General features: G+C 45.1%; 2 protein-coding genes across 8 annotated transcripts in view; one reads left to right on the top strand and one right to left on the bottom strand.

Moving 5' to 3' along the window:
• Positions 1 to 23,381, top strand: part of FYCO1 (FYVE and coiled-coil domain containing 1) — a 103,117-nt gene that overhangs the window by 52,411 nt on the left and 27,325 nt on the right. For 5 of the 7 annotated variants that reach the window (XM_027872195.1, XM_027872197.1, XM_027872199.1 and 2 more), the window contains exons 12-14: positions 849 to 998; positions 2,316 to 2,524; positions 4,685 to 4,826. In XM_027872195.1, coding sequence (XP_027727996.1) covers positions 849 to 998; positions 2,316 to 2,524; positions 4,685 to 4,826 — 501 coding nt within the window. Of the gene's footprint in view, positions 1 to 848; positions 999 to 2,315; positions 2,525 to 4,684; positions 4,827 to 10,457; positions 10,656 to 23,381 lie in introns of those variants that run through there. The other 2 variants (XM_027872201.1, XM_027872200.1) reach the window with 2 other exon arrangements.
• On the bottom strand, positions 14,945 to 21,461 carry CXCR6 (C-X-C motif chemokine receptor 6). The gene is made up of 2 exons (XM_027872203.1): positions 21,260 to 21,461; positions 14,945 to 17,355 (listed from the first exon to the last, which is right to left on the bottom strand). Exon 2 carries the CDS (start codon positions 17,333 to 17,335, stop codon positions 16,310 to 16,312), a length of 1,026 nt encoding a protein of 341 aa, XP_027728004.1. The 5' UTR covers positions 17,336 to 17,355; positions 21,260 to 21,461; the 3' UTR covers positions 14,945 to 16,309.

Below are 23,381 nucleotides of genomic sequence, written 5' to 3'. Positions count from 1 at the left end.
TTGTAAGCAGGTTGGGGGCACAGTGGATAGAGCACCGGGCCAGGAGTAAGGAAGGTCTCGATTCAGATGCAGCCTCAGACACTTCCTAGCTGTGTCACAATGCCTAGCACACAGTAGGAGCTCTGTAAATGTTAGCTGTTACTGTTTATAAAGGAGGCCCTATACAAATGCTCATTCCCTTCCCTTCTCCTTTCCCCTTTCTGTCTCCTCCTGTGTGTTGTCTCTCCCTTTAGACCCTCCTTGGAGAGTAGGGATTGTCTTTCTTTTTATTAATTGTATCAGTGCTTAGCACAGTGCCTGGCCCACGGTAGTCTCCTAATAAATGTTTATCAGATTGGATTGGATTTTAGTGGAGAGAGACCCAATCTGGCCCGCCTGAGTCAATCAGTTGTTGAGGTGTGGTTTTAACAAGCTGGCCTTTGAGATCCTTTTCAGCTCTGAGATTCTGTGACCTTATACCTGGAGACACAGGTAAAGAGGAACCAAAGGCCCTATGTTTAGAATCAAGGACGTGGCACAGCCTTGTTGCCTGGGGCAGAAAGAGCATGGACATCAGACCAAAGTGAGGAGAGAAGGCTCTGGGGATCCTTTCTGATTGTCCAGACATATTTAACAAGAGCTTGTTAGTACTTAATTGGTTTACATCACCTTGCTGGTTACTGTGGGGAATAAAGAGGAATGCTTGGAATAGGGGGCGTTCTTCTCTAAAACAGAAGAATTAGAAAACAGAAGATTTGGGATCAGTGTTCAGGATAAAGCAAGGGGAACTCTAACCTTTTTTGTTTGTTTGTTTTGGTCTTTTTCTTTTTTTTTTCTTTCTCTTTCCCTTAAAACTGCTTCCTCATTAGGGACAAGGATGCTCTTTGGCAAAAATCTGATGCCCTGGAATTCCAGCAAAAACTGAGTGCAGAAGAAAGGTGGCTTGGAGACACAGAGGTGAATCACTGCTTGGATTGTAAGAGGGAGTTCAGCTGGATGACCCGGCGGCACCACTGCAGGTCTGTGAATACCGTACGGCCACCGCAGGGTCTGTAGGACCGGAATGGGAAGAGCACCAGATGCCTAGACTGAGGCCTGGATTCTAATCCTGCCTCTGCCACTTAGACTCTTTGACCCTTACCAAATCACTCAGCCTTGGTGAGCCTCGGTTTCCTCATGGGTAAAATGAGATTTATAGTCATTGTACTGTCGCTTTTATTGGTCGCTGTGAGAAAGGCACTTTGTCAACCTAAAAGTGCTGTACAAATACAAGTTATTGCTGTTTCAGCTCTGAACGTGACATCTAGTGTATTAACATGATGTAATAGGATTAGTGGCATTAAATTATTAATTAAATGCAGTTTACTTAGTGAAATTAAGACAGACAGGTATGAGGAATATAAAAAAATAAATCAGACAATAATGCAAAGTGAAAAGGAAGCAGAAAAAGAAGACTGGAATACACACTACCTTCAGCCCAGTGAGCAGAAAATCAAATAAGAATGAATGGACGGAAAGTCCTGAAGATGACTTATGGAGGGGGTCACCAAAAACTTGTTTTGATCGTTGATGTGTTAAAGTTAATTTAAACATCAGTAGTTACTAAGCAAGAATAGTTAGCTGTATTGTTGTTCAGATTTTTTTTTAAGAAAGAAAAAAAATTGAAATTGAAGTCCTGAATAATACTAGCTAACATTTACATAGCACCTACTATGTGCCAGGCATTGTGCTAAGTGCTTTGCAATTATTATCTCATTTTATCCTCACAACAACCTTGGGAGGTAGGGGCTATTATTATCCCCATTTCACAGATGAGAAAACTGAGGCAAACTGAGGTTAAGTGACTTGCTCCAGATCACACAGTAAGTGCATGAGGCCATATTTGAACTCAAGTCTTCCTGATTCCAGGCCCAGCACTCTGTGCATTATGACACCACCTAGCTGCCTCTGAAGAGTTAAGGGGACTTTTCCAAGGTCACACATCTGGGACTATTTACAGGCAGTGTGGTATAATAGAAACGTGGAGTCAGAAACTCAAGTTCTGGTCCTGGTTCTGTCATTTAGCTGCAGCCACAGCAAGTGTATTTAACCCCCTGGGCTGGGGCTTGGCCTCAGGCTTCCAAGCTCCCTTCTGGTTCTTTGACCCAGAGTCCCCTGCTCACTGTTAGCCCAGCGTCCTCTCTATCAGGCCACCACAACGGCCCTGCACTGTTCTGAAAGGTTAGAGAAATAAATGGCGAGCCAGCCAACGGAGGGGGATGGGCTCCCTGCGCAGCATTCCAGGCTGTTGACGGCAAGGTTCCTTCCTCGCTCTCTGAATCTCTTCTCGCTTTTAGGATATGTGGTCGCATCTTCTGTTATTACTGCTGCAACAATTATGTCATGGCCAAGCGCAGTGGCAAGAAGGAGCGCTGCTGCCGGGCCTGCTTCAGGAAGTACACGGAAGGGTCTGGCTCCCCAGACAGCTCTGGCTCAGCCGCCTCCCAGGGCGAGCTCCTCTCCTCTCCATCCATGTCCTCAGGTGACCTGGCGGCCGCAGTCAGAGGTCAGGCCTTTCCCCTCCTCTTCCACTGTTTTTCAGGCCCCCCCCCGCTTTGTGTTCTATTGGGCTGGGAGTTTTTTAGTTTTCATACTGAAAATACATCTAAAGTTATTTCTTACCTGAAACAGCTTCCCAGTTTTTGCTGAAGACACATGTGCATGAATATAGGAATCTGAAAGATGTAAGAAAGAGCATCAGGATTTTAGCAAAGCTGAAGGGAATGGCAGACGCTCTTGGGTCATCCTCCGGTAAAGTCCTCCACTGCTTCTCCGGGGCTCGAGGATTACCTTAGGTTAGGGAAAGTTAGGCCAGTAACATAAGCTCTGGCATACCAGGTCAGACTGAAACGGGGACCCAGTGAGATCACGTATCTGCTGTCAGGAGACCAGGCTGGATCATTCGGGAGAGGCTTGTCATCACGCCACTGGGCACAGAGTGATGAGTTTTTTCAGCTATAATTCATGAAAACTGTCCCCTGAGATGTGAAGGGCTTGTAATCTGTATCACTGAGAAAGGGGGTCATTCAGCCTTGAGGTCAGGGGCTCTTAGCCTAGGGTTGGCAAGCATGTTTTCCTAAGAAACACATATTGGTAACTGTTTTTCAACATCGTTGGTTTCCTTTGTAATTCTATATGTTTGATGCATTTAAGAACGTGATTCTGAGAAGGGGTCCAGAGGCTTCACCAGACACTGTCAGAAGAGTCTGTGACCCTAAAAGGTTAAAGCCCTGATTTAGCCAGATCCTCAGGAAGGCCAGTGTGGTCAGTTACTTTGGTCCCATAATAACTCAATGCACACCAAGTAGAGAGAGGTCTGCTTTGTGTATTTATGTAGCGGTTTACATCCTTTTCTTTCCCTTCCTTGGCCTCTCTTTTGCTCCTCTCAAACTCAAATGGACAAGTAAGTGTGGGAAGGTTCCTTATGAAGCTGGTTGAGAGGTTCCATTTCTTTTTTCCCTTGTTTCTTGAGGTTTGCTCCCATTCATTATTCAGTGAGAGATCCGCCTACCATAAGAAGAATGGCTAGGTCAGAGAGGCAAGGAGCAAAGATGAGCAGTGGAATAGGCCTCCTAATCTGGAGACCATATCCTTATCATCCACAATTTTAAAAAAAAGTGACCAGTCATCCTCCCAGTGTTCGTCCCACCCTTCATACTTTGATGGGGAGGAACCACAGTGATGCCCTATCTGTTGGCGCAGAGCAGGCTGAGTCTGAAGATTAGAGGCTGAGTGGTGGTGTGGGAGGGTCCGCAGGCCTAGGGTCAGAGCGCCAAGCTCTTCTGCCTCCCCATGCGGCCACGTGTGGGTCATTTAATCTCTCTCTACTTATCTTCCTCATCTATGAAATGAGGATTTGGGGTATATCTCCTGCCTTACAGGATTGTGGTGAGCCTCGTGCTTTGTAAACCACAAAGTGCTATTAACACGGGAATTATTCTTACCGACCAATGTCCTGGGGTTTGTTTTTCTTTCTCACTTCCTGTGCCTCCTGGTTTCTTGTCACCTAGTTTCTTTTAGACCTGTCCTGGTGTTTCCCAGGCCTGGGGCCTGCAGGTGGGTTGATTCATGCGGCTGACATCAGCACATCAGCTGCACTGTTGTCTTACTAACCAGTTTACGCAGTCAGAGGTACAAGTCACACCGGCAAAAGTGCAGTCACTGCACATTTTGACTGGTAAACAGATTGTCATTTGTGCTTGAAACTCACCCAAGGGTTTCTGCTGGAAATGTGAGTTACAGGAGGGTTTGTTCTGCTTTTGGAGAGGTCCTTTTGACGTGTGCTGAGAAGGCCTGAGTCTTCATCCAGGATCTTTCAGGCCTGGACCCTCAAGGGTCCAAAAGGTGGAGTTTTCTGTTTCTGAGGCCAGACTTGAGCTCAGGAAGATGAGTCAGCACTCTGTGCACAAGGGGCCAGCTAGCATCAGTCTTGCTATCTAAACATCTCTGTATCTCTCTCCATAGGTATGTATGTGTGTGTAGGTGCGTATACACACACACATATATACCTGTGCCAAGTCCTGCTGCTTTCCTGGCACCATTTCCAGGGCTAGCTTCCTCCAGGGTATGACCAGGTGAAGGTGAGAAGGGCAGCCTTCTCGAGCTGTCTTTAATGGTCCCTGTGTTTCTTCTCCTTCTCACATGTGTGGTGACGGTGGCGATGCAGCGGCACCTCCAGACTCCCGACCCCCCGATGATGCCGTGTTTGACATCATCACCGATGAGGAATTGTGCCAGATACAGGAATCCGGCTCCCTCCCCGAAACACCCACTGAAACGGATTCCCTCGACCACAGCGTGGCCGAACAGTGAGTAAAGCGTGCCTTGAACCCTTCATTGCCTTCCAGTTAAGTGTAAGCCTGTTGACGCTGACCCGGGAAAGCAAAGTGGAGAGTGGTTGGCCATTGTCGCTCCATAGGTGGGACTCAAAGAAGAGGCCTTTAAGGAGTTACACCTGTCACAGAGTAGCTGCTTAACACATTGGGTTTTTTTTTTTTTGTGTTGTTTTTTTTTTTGGGTGAGGCAGTTGGGGTTAAGTGACTTGCCCAAGGTCACACAGCTAGTAAGTGTCAAGTTTTTGGTCTGAGGCCGGATTTGGACTCAGGTCCTCCTGACTTCAGGTACGGTGCTCTATCCACTGCGCCACCTAGCTGCCCCCTACACATTGGTTTGATTGGTTGATTCTGCTCCAACACGCGTCCACCCGGTCATTGATTTGACTGCCTTCAGGGAAGAGGCCCTGTCCGGGCATCTGCCTGCAACCCCCTAAGAAGTGCCCTGGCCCAGTGTTCCCCCCTCATAGGAAACGTCCTCTTGGCAAGACAACAGAATGGAAGAACAACAGCTGTTAGCTACTCTTTCTGCAGCCAGCTCAGCCTCAAAAATAACCACTTGGGAACCCCTCTTAGAATTCATTTCAACAAATATTTATTTATTAACCAACTACCTTGTGCAAGTAGCAGTGCAAGGCATGGAGAGAGAACGACATGAACAAAGCATTTCTTGCCCTCAAGAAGTTTATATTCCTTTGAGGGAATTCAATGCAGAAACAGACAATACTAGGCATTTTGAGAAAGGGATGCACACTCACTGTTGGAGGGGCGGAATCGAGGAAATCTTCACATTTTAGGTGGATTATAAGCTGAGCCTTTAATGAAGCTAAAGATTACAATAGGTAGAGATGTTATCTTTGCAAATGCACGGAGAGTGAGTGTGGAGTTCTAACTAACCAGTTTGTCCCGTACGTAAAGTTCCTGAAGGAGAGTAATATGAAGGAAATCTGGAAAGTTAAATTGGATTTAGATTATAGGTTTCAGATGCCAGGCTGACAAATTTGTATTTTATTATCCTAGGAGTATCCTAGAAGAAGAAGAAAGCCACTGAGGGTTTTTGAGAGTTGAGGGGAACATCAATTATATAATACCTTAGGAAGATTATTTTTGTAGCTAGCTGGAAAATGGATCAGAGGGAGAAAAGATTGATTAAGAGGCTTTTAAAGAAGGCAGCTAGGTGGCACAGTGGATAGAACTCTGGCCTTGGAATCAGGAAGACCTGAGTTCAAATCTGGCTTCAAACACTTGACACATACCGGCTGTGTGATCCTGGGCAAGTCATTTAACCCCAATTGCCTCACCAAAAAGCAAAAAAGGCCGGGGTGGGGGGGCTATTAGAATAGTCCAGACAAATGTTGATAAGGTTGTGAATCAAGGAGACAGTTGAATGAGTTGAAAGAAGGAAACAGACAGAAAGTGTTGCTTCCATCCCCACAGCAAGACTGGGCAGGCGGATAGAGGGGGTATGGGAGAAAGAAGGGTCAAGGTTGACTCTGGTATTGTGATTGAAAAGTGCTTGTGCCCTCAGCAGAATGAGGGCAGTTTTGAGTAGAGATGAGGTGAATGGGGAGGATCATTGCTTCATTTTGAACATGTTAGGTCTGAGGCACCTATCAGGTGGAGATGGGGGCGATGTGGGACTGATGGTCAGGAGAGCGGTCAGGGTGAGCTATTTAGATCTGAGAGTCATCTGCATTGAGATGGTGGTTATACCAATGGAAGCTGATGAGATTGCCACAAGAATGGGGAAAGAGAAGAGGATTCGGGACAGAGCCTTGGGTACTCTCCTGGGGACATGATAGGGATTGCTGATATGACTGGTACGTGGGATGGTCTAGTGGCTCCCACTGCCTTAGTTTCCTCATCTGTAAAAGGAGGAAACTGAACTCGTTGAAGTCTAGGTCCCATCCATTTTTTAGAAAACTCAGAGAGGAATTCTCCCTGGTCCTACTAGAGTGGAAGCAAGGCCAGGGACTGTAACTGCAGCTTCACAAAGTGTCTGTAAAATATAAGGGCTGTCAGGAAGGGAAAAAACCCAGTGACAAGGAAGTAAACATTTACAGAGGGCCTTCTGTGTGCTGGGCATTGTGCCAGGTACTGGGGATGCAAAGAAAAGCAAAATAGTCCCTGCTCTCGAGGAGTTTAACATCTGATGGGGGAAACAACATGCAGATAACTCTGTACGATCTCAGAGGAAAGTCACTAAGCTTGAGGAGAACCAGGAAGGGCTTCTTGCACAAGGTGGGATTTTTAGCTGGGACCTGAAGGAAGCCAGGAGGCAGAGAGGAGGAGGGAGAGCATTCCAGGCATGGGGTACAGGCAGTGAAAATGTCCAGAGTCAGGAGAAGGCAAGTCACGTGTGAAGAACAGCAGGGAAGCCAGTGTCACTGGGTCAAGGCTGTGGAAGGGAGAACGTGTAAGAAAAGTAGACTGAAAAGGCGGAGAAAGGCCCCGTTATGAAGTTTCGAAAGAAAAGCCAAGGGTTTGTATTTGATCCTGCAAGTGATAGGGAGCCTCTCTGGTTTATTGAGTAGAGGAGTGACATGATCAGACCAGAGCTTTTAGGGAAATCACTTTGGTGATTGCAGAGACTTGAGGCAGGAAGACCCACCAGCGGCTATTGCAGGTTCACCTAAGTTTGCATTGCAGTGGCATTTGTGTGGCAATAATAACCAAGTTTACCTTTCAGCACCAGATCTTTTTGACTCTTGGTTTTTCCTAATAAGATTTCCAAAAAATAGTCGTGCAAGGGCTAGATTTCTAATTCATATTAGATGCTTCCTGCAGGAAAATGCCATAAAAACTCCACCAGTTCTTATGCTGTAGAGCAATGAAGGCAATAAATCAATTCTACTTATTTTGCATGTTTTGGAGCCCAGGTAACCACCCTCTGTTTCATCTGTTTGCTGCCACCTAGTTAGCGGGCTGATCTAAATATAGCTTCCACCAAGAAGTGTGTGTGGTTCAGAAGATGCACAAAATGTGCTATTTCAGAGTCTCCTTCCTTTGTAAACCATCTCGTTTGACCTATTTTCCCAGTAGTAAAGGATTTCTTTCTTTTTTAAAGTTAGAATTCCATCATTTTCATGTTGTGCATCGACGTAGGCTTGGATGTGCTTTTCAGGTGTTTATGCCGAGGTTCTGAATACATATGGTACACATCACACATACGTATCACTGGTACAGCTGGAGGCCCATCTGAGTCTCCCTCTCCGTCTGCTCATTGCTGCTTCTGTGACTTGGCCTCGCTCATCCTCTCTGCCTTTGGAAGTCCTGCTCAGCCACCCGCAGAGGTCAGATCCTCCCAGCCCCCCTCGGAAGCCCGATGGCCCATTTTGCTGCTAATCCTCCAGTGTATTTTATTATTAGTTAATTTACCTATTTATTTCATTTCTGCTAAACTGAATGGTAAGCTCTTTGAGGGGAGGCACTGGTGTGTCTCATAACGCTTAGAGATGAACAGTAATCACTTGTTGATACTAAGTACTTGGTTGACAATATAGTGAGGCCGCGATAAATCCCATTTTCTGTTCCACTGTTTTACAGAGGGTTGATGTCGTACTAGATAAGGGGTCCGAAGAGACCTGGATTCAGATCCTGGCTCTGACACCTACTAGCTATGTGTCCATGTGCGAGGCCTTTCTCTCCTCCAAACCTGTTTCCTGATATGTAAAATGAGGACGATAATATTTATACTCCCAACTTCACAGGGTTCTTGTGAGGAGGATACTATACTTTGAGCTGCAGCGAAATATGAGCTGTTATTTCCAGGAGAATTTTCAAGCGGGCAGGGGTATATCCTTGGTCGTGAGAGCTGCTTGGCTGGTCCCAGAAATGGCATTAACAGAGAAGGAACCTCCATGAAACAAATCACAAGGGCCATAAGAAATGTGCTTAGCTTAATTTAATGTAATTTAGAACACCTCCCAGTGTTGTAAAGGAACAAAAAGTCTTTGACCACTGACAGAAACACATAGTTGCTCACTAGAAATGGGAACCATTCAAGGGAAAGGAAAGTGCTGGTATGATTACCACTTTCATCCAAGGCGGAACCAGGAGAGACCACTTTCAGAACCAAAGGCTGTTTCAGAAGTTCACCTGTTTTGCCAGCAAGCTCTCCTAAATGTCTGGCTATAAAGCAGTCTCCAAATTGGATAAATGCCTGTCTTCCATTTTCAGTGAGCAGCCGACATGAAGTGTGGACCATCCTCCTAGAGTGTTTTTTTTTTTTCCTTTTTAAAGACTTGGACTAAAATCCCTAGAGAAATGTGGCAGGTATAATCAACTAGAGCTTTATAAGAGTTTTTGCATATTTAGGGACTAAATAACCAGACCAAAGGGACAAAGTAAAGTTGTTGGGGTGGATTAAAAACTTCTTCAGCTGTGGGAATGGACAGATTCTCTAAGAACATGAGGAGGGGTCAAGTTGGATTAGAAATGGTATTCTGAGACTAGGCCAGAAATAGTTTTCAAAAATTCAAGTCAATTCAACAAACATTTTTTTAAGTGTCTTCTCTGTGCCAGGAAAAATTAAGCTGTCCTTTATTTTTAAGTTTTATTGATGCCATTGAAAAAATTTGATTGTGCCAAGATCCCTTTTCCAATATTTACACAGTTTGGCAAACATTAAGTTCTGACTCTAATTGAGTCTTCTTTTGGTTCTTTATCATGGGGTGAATATGACTCTGGGTTCTCAAAGGCCATAGAGGGAGATGGGGCCTGGGGTGGAGTGGTAGAGATTGCAAGCCGTGGCAGATCCTGTGTTGTTCTTCAATCATTTGGGATTTTCTTGGCAAAGATACTGGAGTGATTTGCCATCTTCTTCACCAGCTCATTTTACAAATGAGGAAACTGAGGCAAAAAGGTAAAATGACTTGCCCAGAGTCACATAGCTAGTAAGTGTCTGAGGCTGGATTTGAAATCAGGTCCTCCTGACTCCAGGACTGATAGATGCACCATCATTGCGTCACCTAGCGGCCCGTATGGCAGATCCTACCAGTCTAGAAAGACTTTGAGTAGGGAGGGGGCCTGGTAACAGAGTATGTGTATGTTGTCTAAGATTCAGCTCTGCTAAGTTCCACAAGGCTCACCCCAAGGTGGGTATAAGGAATTAACCTTTTTTGGGGGGGAGCAGGGGGGAGTAGATACATTCTACTGACATGGGCTGCCATCTATAACAATGAAGGGTATGCCCACAGCAAAACAATTATGAATCCTTTCATTGGAAGCATCTGCATGACACTGTGCTACAGATGCAGAACTAAGATAAGACCTGTGCTCTGCTCTCCAGAAAGTTATAACCTCTTCCTGCTCCTTTCCTTACCTGTTTAGGAACATTACCCACTCAGCCCCCCTTTCTGTGGATCTCCCCACTGACTGTACCCCTGCAGTAACATTTGCACCGCAGGATTTGACCCACCCTGCCCCTGGATGCCTTATTTTAGCCCATGCAGCCCCTCCAAGGAAAGGCAGGAAGATGGGCATAGGACTGACCTCAGAAGTGTACATAGGCCTCCAAGAGAGGCCAGGCCCATGTACCCATCAGTCTCCTAGTTTTCAGTCACCACTAATGAGGACAGCCTTGAGAATGACTTCCTTCTTTTGTAGGAAGAAACATCCAGATGCTTTCAAGGCCACGCCCCCAGCCTTGGCCCATCCCCACCCCACAGCTCTCCCCAGTGGAATCTGACTTGAGTTTGATGAACACAAGTCTGTAGTCTTCTCTTGGTTTCACCATCTGGAGCAGGCCCTTTGATCTCCTTCTGCCTTATTTCTTTCTCAATAAAGTTCTCTGCCCTCTTTTTAGACCCAGCTCTGCCTGGAGTACCAATTAAATCTTATTCATAAAGCACTGTAAACCTATCGGGGGGGGGAAAAACTCAACATGAATACATGGTGATTTTTTATTGTCGTCGCACCTGGACCATCGCCCACCTTCCTCTTGTCACCCCTGGTTTGGCATTAAGAGACTGGAAAGCAGCTTCTCGTTTTAGTGACTGACTGTAGCTGTCCAGAACACCCTCCTTGCACTCCCCATCACTGCCGTTGGATTCCGATGAAAAGAGCGTCCCAAACCACGTGAAACAGTAAAGCAGTTTTCTCCTTTGGTTATCATCAGGCAGTATGAGTGGGTACATGCAGGTGACAGAGGATGGAATGTGTATTCCATGAAGGAGTGACTGGGTCAGATCTTCACTGAGGCCTGTGGCCCCCTTCAGGGCTTTGGGGAAACAACCCTAAAATTTTGGCCCTTTTGGGCTACATAATGAGAGTGAATCCGAGTATCCAGTCTGGAAGAAAACACCTGATTGATGTCATTAGGTCTGAGAATTTGAATTAGCCCATGTCCGTAGTCTAAGCAGTAAAGCTGTAGATATACACACAGGCGCACATACATGTGAATGTACACATGTGTTATACACACATATGCACATGTGTGTACACATGCGTACACACACTGAGGCTTATTTTATAAGGTTTTATGTAAGAAGAATCTAGGTTTTAGTGGTTTGCTGCTGCTGGTGGTTTACTCCAGGTTTAGGGCTTTTTACTTCGGTTTTAATTCATTCCCTTCTAAGCCCTTGGGATAATCTTCAGTGTGGAACAGGAAACATGTTGTTTCTCTACTTCTGTCTTAGTCGATCAGCAGGCATTTCTTACCGGGCTGGGGGGTGGGGAAGATGCAAAGAAAGACCTGATCCCTGGCCCTGCCCCGTAGGAGTGGGAGCTCAGTCAGGTGGGAGAGAGAGCGTGCACGTAAGTTTGTCCAAGGAGGTGTGGGCCGTAGATGGAAAGTAAGCTCAGAGAGAAAGCGTTTGGAGCTGGCTTCCTGCAGAAGACTGTGTTTGAGCTGAGTCTGGGGCAGCTAGGTGGTGCAGTGGGTAGAATTATGGGCCTAGAATCAGGAAGACCTGAGTTCAAATCCAGGCTCAGACACTTATTAGCTGTGGGACCCTGGGGTGAGGCACTTAACCTCTGTCTGCCTCAGTTTCCTCATCTGTAAAATGGGGATACTAAAAGCACCTCCCTTCCAGAGTGGTTGTGAGGATCAAATGAGAGGATATTTTTAAAGCACCCAGCATGATATCTGGCACATAGTAGGTGTGCAGTAGATGCTTGTTTTCTTCCTCCCTTTCTTGAAGAAAGGCAGAGGAGAGGCAGAGTTGTGAGGAAGGAAAGCATTCCAGGTGTGGGGGACAGTCAGGGCAAAGACGCAGAACTGGGAGGTAGCGGATGGTGTGTAAAGGACAACAGACAAGGCAGGGCCCTGGATGCTGGAGTGTGTGGGCAGAGCGGGCTATAAGACCTAAGGAAATCAGAATGGTAGGAAGGACTGGGCTGGGAAGGGGTCGCAAAGGACAGAGGACTTTCCATTCTGAAAGGGCAGGAGCAAGTGCTTGTGAGCCTTTTTGGGGTGGGGGCTTGTGTGCTTCAGTCATTTGGACGCCCTGCGCCCCCAGCCCAGCAGGCACTGAACCCCCCGATTTTTGTGATGTAGAATTGTGGCCCTTCAGCTTAGGCGCAGGTTGGACCCCGGGCACGGTGAGCATAGCTGCACCAGGAGCGCCCTGCCCCAGCTGCCTCTCAGGCTTGTACCCTCTGCCGTAGAGTTCATCCTTCCTGAGGGCTGGGGCTCCCCTTCCCCTCCCCTCCCCCGCTGTCTTTCTCCGGTGGCTGTTTGCCTGATGCCTCAAAAATGAGAACAGGATAGAGTGAGTGTGGTAAGGTTTCTGAAAGTCACGTCAGTATGGTGGTGTTCACCACAGTGTGGGCAGAGAGAACAGTCACGCTTGGCATTTCAGGTAGCTCTTGGTGACTGGAGGAGAAAGCGAGGAGCAGAAAGGAAGTCTGGCTGTGGTGCTGATGGCCCCTTTAATTAGAAAAGAAGATGGTGCCAGGATAACCCTGAATGGGAGGAAGAGGAGGAAGGAAAGGGGAGGGAGGGAGGAAGAGAAGGGAAAAAAGGAAAGGAGGAAGGCAGAGAGAAAGAGAAGGGGAGTAGGGGGAAGGAAAAGAAGAAAAGGGGGAAAGGAAGGAAGAAAGAGAAGGGAAGGAGGAAGGCAGGGAGGGAGGGAAGGGAGGAAGGAATTATTAAGTGTCTACTCTGTGCCAAACACTATGCTAAGCACTTTACAGTATTTTCTCATTTTAAACTTACAACTCCAGAAGGAAGGTATTACCTCTGTTTTACAGTTGAGGAAACTGAGGCAAGCAAGAGATTAAACGGTTCGCCCAGGGTCACCCGGCTAGTCAGTGTCTGAAGCTGCATTTGAGCTCACGTCTTCCTGACTGCAGGCCTAGCGCTCTATCCACTGCGCCACCAGCTACCTCTAACCAATCTGGATTAGAAGTCAAGCCCTCAGATGTCTGTTGGGGGAGACGTTGTAGGGAAGTGTTGTACACTTCTAGCTCCCAGGCTTTCCAGCTGATTCAGGTCAACTCATCAAACCCTTATTAAGGGTCTGTACCTCGCTGGGTGCTGGGCTGTAGAGAGCTAACATAAGACGTGTTCTCTGCAGTAATGGAGCTTCTATTCCAGGAGAGGGGATAAGGTGCGCCAATAAATAGCTGTGGCATTATGGAATAAAGGCAGTAGAGAGGGCAGAGCAAAGCTCTATGTGAGGTCCAAGGGGGAAGGTTGTTCCTGATGGGGCTTCATGGGAAAGGGAGCGCTGGGGGTGTGCTTCAAGGCAGGGCGGAGCGGAGGGGGTGGAGGACTTTGCAGGCACAGGGAGCAGCAGGGCCAGAGGCAGAGGAGCTGGACAGCAGAGGGCACACTGCAGGGAAGGAGCGGTCCAGCTTGGCAGGGACATAGAACGTAGGAAAGTATCTGAGATCAGGCTAGAAAGGCAGGACGGTGCCAGATTGTGGAAGGCCTTGAATGCCACACAAAGGAATTTGAATTTGACTTGGCAGGCAGCAAAGCCTCCGTGTGGAATCTGTGATACATACAAGATCCCTGACCCACAGACACTAATTCGAGCCCCTTTGTTGTTGTTACCTCTCCCAGGGGTGTCTGCATTTTAATCCTTCCCCTTCACTGTGGAATGAAAGGCTTTGTCCCCTGTTAAAGACATACTGGGCACTGGAAAAAGGTAGAGAAGGTTTATGTTGGTGTTTTTGCAGATCTGGGGAGGCTGGAGACTGGGGGAAGGAGGGGATCCTTCCCTGACAGTCCTGTCGCCTGCTCTGCCCATGCAGAATGCCAGGCCCGTTTGTCTGTTTCCCCAACGCAGCCCACCCTCATACCAGCCAGCCGTCCACCACTCACCCAACTGCCTGCCGGTCCAAGCCCCTGGGGGTACCACTAAAACCACCTTGTACACAAATGGCGCCGTCCGACCGGGAGTCTTGACTTGCTTAGACTGTACTGCTTAGTCATTATTGGGGAAGGGAAGGGTGAAGAAAACATGGCTGAACTGCTTTTCCCCCGTTGATGAAGAGGGATGAGGGTGGGGGCAGGAAATGTTTGCAGGGCTCTGTGTATGGGCCTTTCTCATCACTGAGAGATGTTTGAAGAGGTGGGAAGAAATATTTGGGATTGTGGGAAAGTAGGGAAACACATCATATGCTAATTGAGTCTAATTCTTTAATGGACCGGTTGATGTCTTTAGTGCCTCTCACCTATGACATATACGTAGGCTGTGTGACCCTGGGCAAGTGCCTCAGTTCTCTCATCAGTAAAATGGGGATAATAATAGCATCTTTTTAATTATTTTTTTATTTTTAGTTTTCAACATTCACTTTTATAAGATTTTGAGTTTTTAATTCCCCCCCTCCCCTCAAGACAGCATGCAATCTGATATAGGCTATACAGGTATGATCCTATTAAGCATATTTCCACATTAGTCATATTGTGAAAGAAGAATCAGAACAAAAGGGAAAAACAATGAGAAATAAAAACAAAAAACAACAAAAGAAAGAACAAATAGTATGCTTTGACCTACATTCGGACTCCATAGTTCTTTCTCTGGATGTGGATGGCATTTTCTATCGTAAGTCTTTTGGAATTGTCTCAGATCATTGCATTGCTGAAAAATGCTAAGTCCAACATAGTCAGTCATCACACAGTGTAACAGCACCTATGTTGCAGGGCTGTTGTGAGGATAAACTGAGATATTTGTAAAATGCTTTGCAAACCTTAAAGGATTATATATAAATGCTATCAATATATCTATGTACTGAGACATGTATAAGCCAGTAAATGTATGTTTTTATAATTTAATGAATAAGTTTGAAATACGCCATTTAAAGACACACTTCAGCCAGTTTTCTCATTCTAAAGATTAAGCAAATGCCCTCATTTCATTCAGTAACATGCAGGGGTTCTGACATCATGGCAGCCGAGTGATTTTCCTAAGGCAGGCACAACTTCAATTTCAGTAGTATCTAAGTCTCCTGTAGACTGAGCTACAAAACCTTCGAAAAACACCAAAAATCACCTTTTTCCAGGACGTTTCAGTTGCTCTGGGCAAAAATAAAGAGTAAAAGATTTATGAAGAAATCAGTAGTTATAGTTAAGAAACAAAACACAACAACCTTTTATTATGATCTGGCCATAATAATGAAAAGGTGCTTTTCACATACCTAGAATAAGCATTTGTAATCTAATTTTATGTATAAGAAATATAGCAGGTTCACAAATTACCCTTAAGTCCAGTGAACAACAAACAAACAATACACTTTCAACAATATGCATGAATTCTCTTCAAACTATAAAGTTGGTCTTGGACTTCCCCACATATATCAGAGCCCATCACTCCACTGCTAAGAGAACCGAGGTCTCTCCTTCCTGTAGCAGACTGACTCCTGGGAGCATGGAAATGGAATAACAGGGGGCCGGTAAGGGCAGCACATAAAGGGAGACAAGAAGATGTCCGTTTTTAGGCCTCCGGTCTGATGTCTCTTAGTTATCCTCTCGTTTCCTTTCATTCCCAGAGACCTGGACCACTCTTCATTTTCATGGTCTGTGCTTTACATGCCATCTCCTAAACCATGGAGTCCATAGTTTTACTGGTGACATTTTATCTGTTTCATCCAGTTCCCAAAGGCTGGTCTTGAAGAAAGCAGTGATGCTGGGGGGATTTGAATAGTTTTACCTGTTCATTCATTTTACCCATTGCTTCTCAGTTCACAAAGCACATGGAGCTGGGGGAATGTCCTTGCTATATTTTGGTTTTTATGATCACTGAGCTTAGGTTTGGGCAACAGCTCATGTTCAAGGAAGGAATCAGGTTAGCCCAAGATCTGTTATGATAGAAATGTCCTTGATACCCAGCAAAATGGTGCTTACTCACTTGTTGGTGATAATCCAGAGTTTACAAGCAAGAATCCCACTCAAGTCATTGTCTTGTAAGCTGCCAGAATAATTCCCATAATTGCATTCAGCACGGTGTCTGGCACATACATAGTAGGCACTTAATAGATGCTTGTTTATGTGTCTGAATCGTGGACACGTGCTACAGCTGGTACATGCTGGTGGCCTGAGCATTGTTGGAAGCAACGAAACTTTTAGAGGCTTCATCGCTGGCCTGATACTGGCTTATTTTCCCTGCAGCATAGGGGCACTTGAGGGCCTTCATGAGTTTCCAAAAGTTCTTTCTGAATTTCACCCCAACAAAGGCATACAGCACAGGGTTGAGGCAGGCCCGTAGGTAAGCAATGGCCTCTGTTATCACTAGGGCATAGTGGAAGTGGGGGTCTGTGTCATACTCCCAACTCGTGGTGCGGATAAGCTTAATGAGATTGAAAGGCAGTTGGGTCATGACAAACACTGCCACGACTAAAAAGATAATCTTTAAAGACTTGTGCTTCTGGAACCCTTTGGCATGTATCAAGGTCTTAATAATGACTGAGTAGCAGATGATCATGGCTGTTAGAGGCAGGAAGAACCCAATTGTCATTTGGATGGCAAGGACCACAGTAGAAATTTCTTCCTCTTCATTGTGACAGACCTGTTTGTTATTTTGAGAAACCCTGGCAAACTTGAACTGCGGGATGGAAACCAATAGAGAGACTACCCAAATGGTGACATAGAGAATCTTTCTTATAGTCATCCTTTTGGCTTGATAGTTGTGGGTCTTGGTGGCCTGAACTACTGCAACAAAGCGGTCAATGGTGATGCAGGTGAGGAACAGCATGGATGTGTAGAAATTTAAGGTGTACATCCCCAGCACAATCTTGCACGTGACTTGCCCAAAGACCCACTCATGAATGGTGGCATAAGCCCAGAATGGCAGAGTACAAATAAACAGCAAGTCCCCTATAGGTAAGTTCAGAAGAAGTTGGTCAGTCAGACTCTTGGCCTTCTGGCAAAAAATATAGACTGCCAGCACCAGACAGTTCCCCACCAACCCAAAGGAAAACACCAGCAAGTATGTGATGGGTAGGAAGATCTTGCTGAACTTCAGGAAATTCTCATGCTCCTCCTTGCTGATATTCTCTAACGATGTCCAGACATCGGGATTGTATTCATAGTCTTCCATGTCTCTCTTTGTAGCAACACCTGAAATTAGACAAGAATTTTCCTCATACATCTTGGAGCAACACAGTTCCCATCCCCCACCCATCTCCCAGAAATTCTGTTATGTTCATTATCCTACTTCCTATCCAAGCCCGAAAAGCCAAATGGGGACTGTGGATTCATCGTGATCACCCAGATACTCGGTATCCATAACATGTATGAAGCCACTCAGTAACAACTTTTCCAAATAAAGATTTTGTGAGCTTTTATCTAACTTGATTTACCCTGCTTCACCTGGTGCTCTAAATTCACCAATTAGCATGGGCTCAGCCCATCATATGAGAACATTTCTGGCAGACATGCTGCTACTCGAATACCTCTGTTCACTTGACCTTTCTACCCCAAATTCATAGTTCAGGGACATTCTATATCAGCTCTGACAAATGTGGGCAGGCCCAATACAAACTTTATAGTTTGAAGAGAATTCATGAATATTGTTGAAAGTGTTTGTTTTTTTAAATGGAGTTAAGGGTAATTAAGGGTATATTTGATTTAATTTGAGGGCAATTAAGTAGAATTAAGGGTTCAAATTATAGATGTGGACACTGAGGCACAGAGGTGCCCATGGTCACAAAATGCCCAGCAGCTGAGTGAAGATTAGAACACCTATCTGGTATGATTTGAGGGGTATTAGGATTCTCCCCCAACCCAAAATGTCATACATATTATCTGACATAGTACCTGGAATTCCACCATTAGAGACTAAATTCTTAGATCTTGAAGATTTTTGTCTTCAAGCTCCCTCTATTGAAACCGAAATATTCCCAGGGGTAATACCTTAAGCCTTTATCAACCCAAAGTTGAGAGGATTTATCAGTCAATTGATAAACATTCATTAAGCATCTGCTTTGTGCTAGGTACTGTGCATAGCACTGGGATTTATTTAACAGATTATATGGTACTATGGAAATGGGACCCAGAATAGGCCATTGGGATGGGAGGGGGACCAAAAGGCAGTGAAAGACGTGGTGGGAGGACATCAAAGACCAAATGTTGCCTACTTCACCGTTTTGCCGAGAGCTCTTCCTACATTCTGGCTTCCTAATTCCTCTCTAGAGTGTTGGGCTTGAAGTCAGGAAGTCCTGAATTCTTATTCAGCCTCAGACGCTTATTAGCTGTGTGACCCTGGGCAAGACACTTAACCTCTGTCTATTTCAGTCTCCTCAGCTGTAAAATGGGGATAAGAACATCACCCACCTCCCAGGTTCATTGTGAGGATCAAATGAGATAATATTTGTAAAATGCTTAGCACATCGTAGGCGCTTAATAAGTGCTTATTCCTTACTTCCCCTTTTCTTTCACTCATGCTCATTGTATAATAGTAGCTTTGTGCAAAATCTGTCGATTCCGAATATTCTGGCAAGGAAGAGTCCGGTAGCAGGGACATCCCCTTCTTGCACCAAGGACAGCTCTTGTTCTGTTGAACTGCTGTGACAAGGGCAGCAAGTGAGGACCCGCTTTGTGTGATGCCTTTTTGGCGTTTGGATCCTAGCGTTGTGGTATATTAGAGCCACGAAGCGCCCGAGTGATCAGATACAAAGACGGGGATCCAGAAGAGTCATTTGGTTCGCCCAGAATCAAACTGAGTGAGGCCTCAAACCTATGTTTCCCAACTCCTAGCTCAGGTCTCTTTCCATTCTATCCAGTAGGATCCTTATAGTAGCAAGTGTCTTTATCTCAACTTCTCTCAAAATATTGATTGGTTTTCTCAAAATTGATGGGTTTCTCAAAATATTGACTGGCTAAATGAGGGTTTTGTAAGCCACACCTCCTTCTAATCTACTCTGTTGTTGCGTTTCATTTTTATTAGTTTATGAGACTCTATACTGACCAGACACAGTATCTGATATTTTAAATCCTAAATTTCAATCAGTCAAACAAGCAGCATTTATTAAACTCCCAATCTGTACCAGGCACTTAGTGAGATGGCTCTGGAGGAACAATTCCAAGTGCTTATATTTTTATGATACTTTCAAGTTTTCCAAGTACTTTCCTCATGATAGCCCATGAGAAATCAGTACTATTAATACAATTATTCCCATTTTCCAGACTAGGAAACCGAGGCTTAGAGATGTTATATACCCATAGTCACACAGCTACTAAGTGTCTGAACTCAAGCTTCTGATTTCACACCTAGTTTTTACCACTGTGTCTGGAGTCCAAACACCTGAGTGTGAGTCCTAGCTTAACCTCTTATAACTATGTGACCATGGTCAAGTCACTTTACCCCTCTTAAGACTCAGTTTTCCCATCTCTGAAAGAAAGGAAGAAAGGAAGAAAAGAAAAAAGGAAGAAAGAAAGAGAAAAAATAGAAGGAAGAAAGAAAGAAAAAATGAAAGAAAGAGAAAGAAGGAAAGAGAGAAAAGGGAAAAAAGAAAGAAATGGAAGAAAGAAAAAAATGAAAGAGAAAGAAGGAAAAAGGAAAGAGAAAAAAGGAGGAAAGAAAGTAAGAAAGAGAGAGAAAGAGAAAGAAGATGTGATAGAACTTTCCCTATCCATGTCCCACAGTTTGGGGGACTGTTAGTTGAGATGACGTACATAACTATGAAGTATCATATGAAGGCAAGCTATTATCATTAGTGCTACTGTGAACTTTCTCTGTCATGGGAAGAACCTTGTCTTTAGTATTTTATGTTCAGCTAAGCATATTGGAATAGCGCAACTCATTGGCAAAAGAATATGAAATATTTAATAACAGAAGGTCTGAGTCGGGCTAGATGTCTCTTTTTTTTTTCTTAGTCACAAGTAGCATTTTGTAGTGCCAAATGACATGGGATAGTGTATGTTGTTTTGGAAAGGAACAGAAGATTAATTTTCCTTTTTTCGGTAGTGATGGCATGAGCCCCCTTCTAAAAGCAAAACTTAGGACACTGTTGTCATTTAGCTCACTCTTGCAGAGTTTTCTTTCATTTGATGATTAAATCTTTCCATACACTGGCACCATTTGAATTCGCGCTTACTTCATAGTCATTCTAATTGTCCTGTGCGGATCCACCACTGACTCCCCCCACCTTTCCCTCAAGTTTGTGTATGTACCTGCCTCACCTGAGAAATTGATCCAAAAAATTCAGTGCTTCAGCTCAGTAATCAGAAAGACCTTCCAATTATGGCTGGTGTCTTAGAAAATCATAGTAAAATGACCAGGTTTAAGAATGGTGCTTATTCCAATCTTACCACAGTCTCCTCTTTTCCTCACTGGTACTGGTTTAATTTGTCAGCTCTTTCTGTGTCCTTCCTCCATGCCTTTGCATAAGCTGCCCCCCATAACTAGATTAAACTGCCCCTTCATCTCCACCTCTCAGAATCTTTAATCCTTCAAGAGTCAGCCCAGGGGCTCTTCTTTTATGTGACTCTGTTCTTGACGTCCCTAGCTCAGGGGTGCTTAACCTTTTCTGTGTAATGTAAATCTCCTTGGGTGTCTAATGAAGCCTATGGACCCCTTCGCAGGGTAATATTTTTAACTGCATCAAAAAAAAAATCATAGGGTTACAAAGGAAGCCAATTATCCTAAAGTATAATTATCAGAAATTTAAGAAAAAAAAGTTCTTGGACAAAAACAAGTTCTTGGACCTGCAGATTGACCCCACCTACCCTAGATGTTAATGCTTTGTCCTCAGATTATCTTATTATAACATAATCTGTTTACATATTTATTGTATCCCCACTTTTTACCTCCATTAGAATGTTAAGTTCATTGAGGACAAGCAATGTTTTATTTTTGTCTTTTTACTCCTATTAAATTTTGAGTGACTGTTCTAGAGCGTTCGGAAAAAGGGAGGCAGAAAGGAATACGGAACAGCCTCCATAGTGAGAGGATAGACAGGGGAGATTGCACCTCGCTTTCCATCCTACTTCCTTGCTGTAGAAACAGAAAAAAGTAACTCACCAGAATCTTCCTCGGTGCTAATGTTCAGTCAGTTTGTCATCAGAGGTGAGCTCATGCTGCATTTGTACCTCAGTCGATGTGATCTCTCTTGGCTTCTGGCAGGTTTCCTTTTATGCTAGAAGCCTTGGGTTGGCCATGGAGCTTGAAGGTACTTACCCCTCCCACTTGTCTGTCCACAACCAATCTGGATCCAGATAAACCAGACTTAATCAGGACTGAGCCTCTGGCTCCCTGCCCAAGTTAATTAACCCTTTTTGAACTTCAGTTTCCTCAGCTGTAAAATAGTGGGGTGGTCTTGGTAAACAATAGAGTAGGTGGTAATAATAGCCATACCTACTTCACAGCATGGCTGGTGAAACCACATAATGTGTGTGAAAATATCAGTTGACAAGCATTTATGAACCAGTTGTGTGCTAGGGACAGAAAGAAAGGCAACAGCATGGCCCCTGCCCTCAAGAAGCTCAAAATCTGATGGATGAGAAAACCTGTAAATAACTGTAGATAGATGTTAGATGTGTACGATGCAAGTGGTGGGTAGGCTCAGAGGGGAGGCATTAGCACGAGATGGAGTGACAGGGAAGAGCTCCTGTAGAAGGTGAAATTTGAGCTGGGTCTGTGGGAAGCCGAGAGGCAGAGATGGGGAAGGAAAGGAGGTTAGAGGAGGCAGAGAGATCAGCATGTATAGGATCATTGGAGGAGGGAAAGAGCACCCACAGCTGGGGATGCTAAAGCCAGAGGAAGCTAGGGATTCTGAGATGTGGAGAAGAGCCATGGGGACATCCTCTGCAAAGGCACTGACGGGTGGGAAATAGAGGGCTGTGTTTCAGAAACAGTAATTTGGCATTTGGACGGCTGGGTGGTGCCATAGTGCAAAGAGCACTGAGCCTGGAGTCAGGAAGACTCATCCTCCTGAGTTCAAATCTAGACTCAGACACTTGCTAGCTGTGTGACCCTGAGTGAGTCACTTAATGCTATTTGACTTCGTTTCCTCATCTGTACAATGCGCCAGAGAAGGAAATGGCAAGTCATTTCAGTATCTTTGCCAAGAAAACCCCAAATGGGGTCACAAAGAGTCAGACACGACTGAGTTAAGTGACTGGACAATAATTATTTACAGGAACGCAGGGAGGGCAGTAGTGTATGATAGTCCTTGAAAGGCCAATGGGAGCTAGACTGTAAAGTGTCTAGCTGAGGAGCTTGCATTTTATTTAGAGGAGATGAGGTCACAGTGGGGAGAATAATGCATTTGGGATCAGAGGGCCTGCGTTCAAATCAGCGTGACCTTGAGCAGGTGCCTAAGCTCCTGGGGTCTCACTTTCCTCTCCATAAAGTGAGGGCACTGGACTATAAAGTGAGGTCTTTCCCATCTCTATGCCTGTGATCCCATAATGGCCCACCAAAGACTCCTGAGAGGTGGGGGCACATAGTCAGAGTATTGCTGTAGGAAGAGTATTTTAGCAGCAGAATCAAAGATAAATTAATGAAGGGAAAGATGAGAAGCTGAGGGTCCAGTTAGGGGGCCGAGTCAGTAGCTGCAGCAGGGTAAGTGGAGAGAAGGAATGCCTGGGAGGTCACTTATGGAGGCTGAGTTGATAAGACTTGGTAGCTGATTAGATATGCTGGGAGTTGGGGGGGAGGGAGCATGAAGAAGAGGGAAAAGTCAAAGTTGACTCCAAGATTTCAAACCTGGATGACTAGAAGCATGGGAGGGAAGAATACTGACTGGTGCAGTGGTTCTAGATTTGTAGTAAGAAGACTTGGGTTCAAATCCTGGATTTCCTACTTACTACTACTTTAGATCTTTAGGCAGGTCATTTAATGTTCTACTTCTATGTAAAAGGAGAAGGATTGGCCCAGATGACGTATAAGATGACGGTTACAACGTTAATCTATGTCTCTAAGATTCTAATGGGGCAGTTTCAAGTTGGGGTTGGTTAGGAGAGGGGATAATGAGTTCTGATTTGGGCATATTGAATGGGAGATGTCCAATAGGCAGTTGGTGATATGGAATCAAGTTTAAGATAGACAGACAAGGCAGCCTCTCTGGGCCTCTGTTTCTCCATCTGGGGAAGGTGGGGAGTGGGGAGGTGGTCAAGATTCCCTTCTAGCTCTGAAATCTCAT

The sequence above is a fragment of the Vombatus ursinus genome, unplaced genomic scaffold (genome assembly GCF_900497805.2).
Source record: "Vombatus ursinus unplaced genomic scaffold, bare-nosed wombat genome assembly UNPS02014799.1, whole genome shotgun sequence".
Classification (NCBI taxonomy): domain Eukaryota; kingdom Metazoa; phylum Chordata; class Mammalia; order Diprotodontia; family Vombatidae; genus Vombatus; species Vombatus ursinus.
This window is presented reverse-complemented; position numbering and strand designations above follow the sequence as displayed.